The 9,456-nt window shown below is 34.3% G+C and overlaps 1 protein-coding gene and 1 pseudogene across 1 annotated transcript; both read left to right on the top strand.

Moving 5' to 3' along the window:
- The first annotated feature begins 2,045 nt into the window (after nt 1-2,045).
- On the top strand, nt 2,046-3,366 carry LOC141719988 (alpha-glucan water dikinase 2-like; annotated as a pseudogene).
- A 2,075-nt stretch (nt 3,367-5,441) lies between these two features.
- Nucleotides 5,442-9,227, top strand: LOC141677818 (uncharacterized). Its single transcript, XM_074483923.1, has 4 exons — nt 5,442-5,480; nt 5,591-5,788; nt 6,038-7,157; nt 7,720-9,227. Exons 1-4 carry the CDS (start codon nt 5,442-5,444, stop codon nt 9,225-9,227), a joined length of 2,865 nt encoding a protein of 954 aa, XP_074340024.1.
- The last annotated feature ends 229 nt before the right edge of the window (nt 9,228-9,456 follow it).

Genomic DNA, 9,456 nt, shown 5'->3' with positions numbered 1-9,456 from the left:
AGATGTCATCAATAAATACAATAACAAACTTATCCAAGTATTGTTTATACACCCGGTTCATTAGATCCATAAAAGCTGCTGGTGCATTGGTCAATTCGAATGACATCACTAAAAACTTATAATGTTAATATCTAGTTTTGAATGCAGTATTTGGTATATCCTCAGGCTCGATCTTAGCTGATGATAGCCCGATCTTAAATCAATCTTCGAGAAACAGCAGGCTCCCTTAAACTGGTCAAACAAGTCATCAATCCTGGATAGGGGATACTTATTCTTGATGCTTAACTTATTTTAACTCCCGATAATCAATACACAATATCATGCGCCTGTCTTTCTTTTTCATAAATAACACTAGTGCACCCCACGGGGATACACTTGGCCTAACTACTCCCTTATCCAAAAGTTCCTGAAGATGCTTAGCTAGTTCCTTCATTTCCACCGGGGTCATACGATAGAGAGCCTTTGTAATTGGTTCTGCTCCAGGAACTAGATCAATAGAAAACTCGATTTCACGATCTGGTGGCAATCCTGACAACTCATCTGGGAAAACATCCGGAAATTCCCTTACTATTGGAATCTCGTTAGATTAGGTGCCTCTTTCTCGGTGTCTACAATATGGGCTAATTAGGCTTCACATCCTTGTCTTAACAGTTTCTTTGCTTTCAGTATCAAGAAAAATTTATTTTCCTGCTTCTGCCCTTGATAATTTATCCTGATATTAATCTCTGTATACATCACAATCATCTTTTTCTTATAGTCAATATTTGTCTTATGTTGGGATAACCAATCCATTTCTAGAATCACATCGAACTCTCCTAACTCGAAGGGTATTAGGTTCGCCGAAAAAGAATGCCCGTGGATTTCTAGTTGACACTTAGGACAAAATTGGCTCACTGAAACTCTATCCTGATGGCCACTTCTATGGTCAAGGGCACAACTAAGTCTTCCAGCATTAAATCCATTTTAATCACACATTTTTTTGATATAAATGAGTTAGACGCTGCTGAATCAAATAAAACTTTAACATGTACGGAATTAAGAGAAAGCGTACCTGCAACCACATCCGAGTCCTGAGCGTTGGATGTCTTGGTCATCTTGAAAGTTCTGGCTCTAGCTGTGCTGGTTACTGGTCCTTGGGATGCGCTACCTCATATATCGCCTTGAGTAGAAGCCCTATAATTTATGGCAATATGTCTAGCCTTACCACACTTAACGCAAGTAATTCCGGGATTCCTTGAACTACACTCCGACGCGTAATGGCCCTTTCAAAATTCGGGAAATACAAGAAACTGTTCACCAAATCATAGCACTGACGCGTCTGGTAATTTTTTACAACTTCGTCAACTGATAATAGGTTTTCGATATATTTATTATTTAAAACAATTTGCATTTTAATGTTCGATGAATTTACTGACCCACTTATGTTTATAAAAACATGGTATTATCTGAGTCCACTTGCATTTAACTGTTTTATACTAATTTTCCAGGAGGTTCTTTTGATACTTAGTACTAAAATGGTGGCGTTTTTCCAACATACCTGTGTGACATTATTCATTCTTAACTCTTGGTAGATTCTGGAGCTTAAGATCAAAATGAGGTTGAGAATCCCCTGACTAGAAGATGGGAGTGCCAACTTCTGGAACCAAGCTTGGGAAGCATTAATAAGAGTACATTTCAAACTGTGATCATCCTGTATACTGTATTGGTTTTCCTTGTTTGCATAACTGGTAAGAACTGTGATCATCCTGTATACTGTATTGGTTTTCCTTGTTTGCATAACTGGTAAGAATGGATAAGAGGATGTATTGCAGTTCTCAAAAAGAAAAAGGGAAACAGTTAATTGCTCCGATATAAAAGTAACAAAATCTATTTCTCATTTTCCGAGTAGAAGGGAGAGCCTTAGACCTCCCACTTCCCTTTCTTCGTTCTCAAGAACACATACCACTCTTTATTTTTACTAGTTCAGTAATTAGTTTTTACGTTAGGTTTGGTCTTCCAAATGGGATGAAAGAACATATATCAGTTGTAGGAAGGGTTTTTTAAACCATAACGACATTTGCATGGCCATCTTAGTTCAAGAAATCATCAGGGCTGATTATCCCTCTATAATTCACACCAAGAATCCACTATCTAGTGATTCCTCGGAGATATATACAGAGGTAAACAATAATTTTTTATCCGTTATTCATGAGAAAGCCATGAAATTGTTAATTTGGTGCAAAATCAGCTTATCAGAGGCTTGGGGGAGACCTTGGGGCGCCTATCCTGGAAGAGCAATGAGCTTTACCACAAGAAAAAATAAATCTTAAATCTCATAATATAAGGGTACTTGAGATCATTCTTCTCATAATAATAATACATAACAGGACGAGCTACAAAGTACCTGGAAGTTTTTCTTTCTTACAATATTGAAGATATTCATTTACGTTATTTGATTTATATTATTTTACTGAATCATTTGGGTCAAAATAAGGTCTTAAGTTCAACTTATGTGAATCTTTTTCTTCCTCCGTGGGTTGTGTTGATAGTTCTTATTATGCTCTCTTCTATAGTTTTATTCATTCCCAATTGTTCTACTGTATCTCAACCAAAACATTGAAATTGGTTGCTCTGCCCTATGTATCTAATCTCAAATAATATATAATGATAATGTCAGGTTATTGTCTATTCGAGCAAATCAATAGGTCTGTACGTTAAACAATCTCATATATTTAGATCTGATTCCAATGGCGAGGACCTAAAGGGATATGTCGGTGCTGGTCTTTATGATAGGTATGTTCAAAATTACTAATTTTGTTAACAACGTTTCGGTTCATTTTATTTATAATAATTACAGTGAAGTAAAATGAAAATAAAAACTTCGTATGTTGCTTCTTTTTATTTTCAAGTGTCTATAGGATCGGAACTTCTGATACTAGTCACCGTAATAATTAAACTAAATGCAACCAATTAAGTGTTTGTATAAAACATACATATCTCGGTCACAGTTATATCAGATACAACTTAACAACCTTACTGTTGAATGTGTTTGACCAGTAGATTAACATAGCACATAGCACCGAACAATTTATTATAACATGTAAATTTCCATCTTTCAATTATCCATTCTTTCCACAATTTTGTTTAATAAAGGATGTGTCTTAAAAATGATAAATTTACAACTTACCTATAGAAAAAGAACAAGAAGTTGTAATGGACTATTCAAACGATGCATTGGTGATTGACAAAGCGTTTCAAGCTTCTCTGCTCACAAAAATTGCAGAGGCAGGCAAACTCATTGAAGGCCTCTTCCGCTGTGCCCAGGACATTGAAGGAGTTGTCAGAAGTGGAGAAATTTATGTTGTCCAAAGTATGCCGCATATCTAAAATTTATATTATGCTGCTGGTCAAGCGTATGTTACAGAAAACTGATATTTTTCAAATTTTACATATATTGCAATAAAATGGATAAATAAAGAAAAAAGCTCATATGTAAGTTGAGACACAATTGAGGATCACTATTTTATTATTTTATAAAATTATCACACTAATGCTTCTTGTCTATGATTGCACAATGAAAGGTTGTTTGATTCAAACTAATTAAGTATCGTAAGAGGTAAATTTTATATTTTTCTATGTTTCTTTTTGCCCTTTTTTAATGAGTCCAACCCTCCCAGAATCAGAAGTTAAACTTTCAGTTAATAGGCAGCATGAAGGTGTTTGATGACTGAAGAAGCAGACAAACTTTATTGAATCATGGAATATCTTAACAGAGGCCATTTTTCAAGGTTCCTTTTTTTTATCATTTAAATTAATCTTTGATCCTCGTGGCCCTGTTATCTATTGGAACATAATAGATAGATGTCAAGTTTTGTTTTGACTTGTTAAATAGATTTAAGGTAGGTTACCTTCGTTGAGTTGGAGCATAAGGAATTGTGTAATTGGTTGGTTGATGGTAAATACTAATTTTTGTAAAATTATAGATTTGATTGTTAAAAATATTATAATTATAATAACTAAGATGATGACTATCATTCTTTGGCTAACCTTGTCTAATTAGTCCTCTAATTTGAAGATTTTTGTGTGAATTAATATTTTGGTTTGGGTTTTGGGCAGGGCTGTTGTTAAGAAAGAGATCGAAGAAATGTCCTCTACTGGTTTGGTATGACTATTTTCTCAGGAAGTGTGTGTATAACTATTTAGTTTTAACTTTTAACTTATTATAAAAAATAAAGATAATGACAAAAAGTATGTCATACGAGTATGAACAAAGTTACTAATCTGTTGGCAAATTTACTTTGGGACGATAATTATTTGTGCAAATTATTTAAATCTATCACACTTGAGTACAAATTATTTTATTGATAATTATACATATATATATATAATAATAATTCTTTTACTACTATATTTCGAATTTAAATGTACTTCCACTTCAAAAGTTTTTTCATAAACTTACTTAATATATATAAAAAAATTGAGAATTTGTGAAGTGAATTATGAAAAATAATATTATTTTAAATTTATCTTTAAAATAATATGCATCAAATTCAAAAATTATTTTTAAAAATAATAAATATTTTATTTCGGATAGGGCTTATCATCGGTACATATTAAATTTCTTAACACATGTTTGAGTGTAAATTATTTAAACAATACTATTATAAATGGATCAAAATATTGTTATAAAGTAATTTGGTGTTATATTTTATATATTGTAGGGAGACCTTTTATAATATTTTCAATTTTTTGCTTAAGTCAAATATTTTAATTATATTATATATAATTTAATTAAAAATAAAATAATATTAATATAAAACTATAAATATATATATAATAGAAATTGAAATGACTATAATATATTTTTAAAAGTAAAATATTAAATATATATTTATATTATTTTAATATGCGCCAATATAAATCAAAGTTTTCTGTTAAAGTCAATTAGATATTAAAATTTGAGTTATACGTATATCTAAATATGTATACATGTGTTTCTAACTTTAAAAAGATACAAAATTCATGATCAAGATAAAAGCTCAATGCCAAAGTAAAAATAGAAATGTCATGATAGAAAAAAATATTGTTAAACAAGTTAATATTTTTTATTTTAGTATTTAAGATTTATTGATTGCAAATATCTTTAAAAAATTATAGTAAAACAACTATTTTTTGAATTAAGCGCATAGATCTTATAAAAATAAACAATTGTAATTATATCACTTATTTCTAAGAACTTAAAAGTTATGTTATGTGGAAATAATTTTTTTTTAATAAAAATAGAAAAATAGCTTTTGAAAAAACTTTCTTTGAAGTATTAATTATGCTTTATTGTCATTATAAATGGTGAATTATGATAAATTGTATTAAATAATATTTATCTTATAAGAAGATAAATATTCATTTACCTTTTAGTCCACTAATATTCATTTTATACATGTAAAATTAAAAATCTTACAGCAATGGTAGTGAGGAGGATGATCGTTATGCAGCAATGGCAGGTTTTTAGAGTGGTAGTGACAGAAATCAAGATCCACGGTTTGCTCCACAAAATCAGGGTGCAGTTGGAAAGAGTGGGATTTTGGTAACTAACGAATTTCAAAAAAATCAGATTGGCGGGAGTTCTGGGATAAGGCAAGTTCAAAATTCTTTGCCTATTATTTCGCCACTAAATGTGAGAAAAGAGATAACAACTGTAGAGTCCAAGAAACGTAAAACGGATGATAATATGAGCTTTGAGAATCAAGTGGGCCTGAACAATGAAGTAACATTGGACGCTGAGGATGATATAAACATGACTACTGATCAAGTAAGCCCAAATAATTTTATGGATTCAAAAAACGGACCAGAGGCGGGTACCCAGGGTGGTGCTCGCCTAGCATTATGAGTATTGTAAGTTGGAATTGCCATGGGCTTGGGACCCCGTGGGCGTTACAATTCCTAAAGGAGGTTGTGCTCCAAAAGAAGCCCAGTTATGTTTTTTTATGTGAAACGCTTTGCAGAAAAGGAATAGTGGAAAGAGTAAGATCATGGTATTGCTTTATTATGGCGTAATAAGGATGCAGTTAGTTTGTGTTCATTTAGTAAAAATCATATTGACGGGATTGTCACTACTCCAGAAGGTGTAAAGTATAGACTCACAGGGGTATATGGTGAACCAGATAGATCAAAGCATCATGAGACATGGAGTTTGATAAGGAGTTTGGCTAGTCACAATACTCTCCCGTGGTGTCTAATCGGGGATATGAACAATGTTCTTTCTCAGAGGGATAAAAGAGGTGGTAGGCCATACCCTAATCGGTTGTTACAGGGGTTCCAAGAGGTTCTTAATGACTGTGATCTGGTAGATATGAATCTGTGTGGGTATCAGTATACTTGGGAGCGTGGTTTTGGTACGAGTAATCATATTGAGGTACGTCTTGATCGGGCACTTGTCAGTCCTGATTTTTTGAACTTGTTTAAGGATGCTAAGCTCACTAATTTGGAAGTGTCAACTTCCGATCATTATCTGATTTTGCTGGAACCACAAGTGTGTAATATATTCTTCCGTGATAGACCGTTTCATTTTGAAAATGCCTGGCTCAGGGAGCCTATGTGCTATCAATTAGTTGAGGATGCTTGGAGCAATAATGTGGGTTCTTTTTATGATAAGCTGTCTTTTGTTTCTGAGATATTATCAGCTTGGGGTAAGGAAATCACGGGCAATTTCAAGGGGCATATTAGTAAAAGTAAGAGGATTTTACAGGCGTTGAAAGGTCGAAGGGATGATCATTCAGTAAAAGTGGTTCAGGAGGAGAAGAAGAAGCTGTCAGAAATTTACGCTCAGCAAGAGGTCTTTTGGCGACATCGGTCAAAACAGTTATGGCTTCGTGAAGGGGACCAGAACAGTATATTCTTCCATGCCGCAATGAAGAATAAAAGGAAAACAAATCATATAAGCCATTTGCAGGATAGTCAAAGGAATAAAGTGGAATGGGGTAACGGTATTGAAAAGACTATAGAGGATTTTTTTGCCCAGTTATTCACAGCTTCGGTTACAGATTGGGAAAGGGTGACTGGTTGTGTTTCTAGTAGAGTCAATACTGTTCAAAATGAAATGCTGTGTGCGGAAGTGGATGAAAAAGAAGTTAAAGCAGCTCTTTTCAACATGCATCCAGACAAGTCATCGGGTCCAGACGGTATGACTCCGGGTTTTTATCAGAAGTGTTGGAATATTGTCAAATCAGATGTAGTCTCAATAGTGCAAGGCTTCTTTGTGAATGGAAAGATGGATGAACAGCTTATAGATACGAATATAGCGTTGATTCCTTAAAAGCCAAATCCAGTGCTCATGACGGATCTCCGTCCCATTTCTCTTTGTAACATTGTTTACAAAATTATTTCCAAGGTTTTAGCGAACAGATTGAAAAAGATTATTGATTTAATAATCTCTGATTCACAGAGCGCCTTCATTCCTGGCAGACTTATTACTGACAATATAATGGTTGCTTTCGAGGTTATGCATGATATGAAATGAATGCAAAAGGAAAGGAGAGTTGGATGGATTTAAAGTTGGATATGTCCAAAGCCTATGATCGTGTCGAGTAGAATTTTTTACAAGCAATGTTGTTGAAGATGGGGTTTGATCTGAGAGTTGTTAATTTGTTCATGCTGGTAGAATTTTTGGGAATATTATTCCTGAAAGGGGCCTAAGACAGGAAGACCCCCTATCATCGTACTTGTTCTTAATATGTATTGAAGGTTTGACAGCTTTGTTACATGATTTTGAAAGGCGTAATCTGATCAAAGGAATAAAAGTTGCTAGGACGGCGCCTTCTATTTCCCACATGTTTTTTGCTAATGATTCTTATGTGTTTTGCAAAGCCAATATGGAAAGTGCTGATCATGTCTTGCAATTGTTGAAAATTTTCGAAAGAGCTTCAGGGCAGCAAATAAATGTTGATAAATCCTCAGTGTTTTTTCGTAAGAATTCTTCCTGTTCTCTGAAGAGAGAGCTTTGTCAGAAGCTCAGATTTAAGGAGGCCAATGATCAGTGTATGTACTTAGGTTTACCTAATATAATAGGAAGAAATAAGTCATCAATCTTTGGTTTTTTGAAGGATAAGATGCAAGATCGTATTCAGGGTTGGGATAAGAATTTTATGTCAAAAGGAGGAAAAGAAGTGTTGTTGAAGACTGTGGCCCAAACACTTCTGAACTATGCTATGAGTGTTTTTTTATTTCCTTTGGACTTATGTCAGCAGTTGGAGAATTTGATGTGTAAGTTTTGGTGGAAAAATGATGCTAAGAAGGATAGAGGTATTCACTGGAAGAGTTGGGGCAATATGTGCAAGAGGAAGGCTTCTGGGGGTATGGGTTTTAGAAGGGTTCGTGACTTCAATATAGCTCTTCTTGGTAATCAGGGATGGAGATTATTGAAATATCCAGAAAAGTTGGTGAGTAGGGTTTATAAGGCTCGTTACTATCCTACAGGTTCTTTTATTAATGCTGAAATCGGGCACAATCCTAGTTATATATGGCGGAGTGTGATGGAATCTCAGCATATTATTAAGAAAGGTATTGGTTGCAAGGTGGGCAATGACAACTCTATTAGTATTCTGAATGATCATTGGTTGTCAATGGAGAATGATCCGTATATTCATACTGATAATGAAGCCATTCGAGGTCAAAAGGTTTCTTCTCTGATGAATATGGAAGGAAACAGTTGGGATGTTGATCTTATTTTGGACATTTTTGATGCAAGGGATGCGGATATTATTTTGTCCACTCCTCTGAATAATGAAGTCGAAGATGCATGGTATTGGAGGAAAGAAAAGTTAGGAGATTACTCTGTCAAAACTGGTTATTTGCTTCTTGAAGGTGAAAGTAATGCAAATAGTTCAACATCGAGTTCTGGATTCGGGCGGAAGATTTGGAACTTGAAAATTCCACCTAAGGTTAAAAAAATTTTATGGAGAGCTTCTACGAATTGCTTACCTACGAAAGATTTGCTTCGTTCTAGAAAGGTACCAGTAAACGAGTTTTGTGCAGTGTGCAATGCATATCCAGAATCAGTACTGCATGTTTTAGTGTTATGCTGTCATGCTGTTTCCAGTTGGGAGAAATTGGCTATCTTACAAGTTTTTAGTGAGTTTACGTCGTTCCCAGAATGGCTTGAGCTGGTTTTTCAACAGCATAATCAGGAGAAAATTACGCTTATTGCTATGGTTTGCTGGATGTTGTGGAATAGTAGGAATGATCTTATTTGAAAATAACACAGCTTGGAATCTTCAGCAGTGGTGGAATCAGCGTACTCGGTCCTTAACCAATGGAGATGTGTTCAAGATCGAACTTTCGATCGTTTTCTGGGCTTTATGTCCAACGAAGACGGAGATGAGCATTGGCGATTATCCCAGGTTAATGGTGTTAAGGTAAACTCTGACGCTGCCATTTTTGAGGAGGATGGTTGTTATAGTTATGCGTATATAGGTAGGGATC

Source organism: Apium graveolens, chromosome 1 (genome assembly GCF_009905375.1).
Source record: "Apium graveolens cultivar Ventura chromosome 1, ASM990537v1, whole genome shotgun sequence".
Classification (NCBI taxonomy): domain Eukaryota; kingdom Viridiplantae; phylum Streptophyta; class Magnoliopsida; order Apiales; family Apiaceae; genus Apium; species Apium graveolens.
This window is presented reverse-complemented; position numbering and strand designations above follow the sequence as displayed.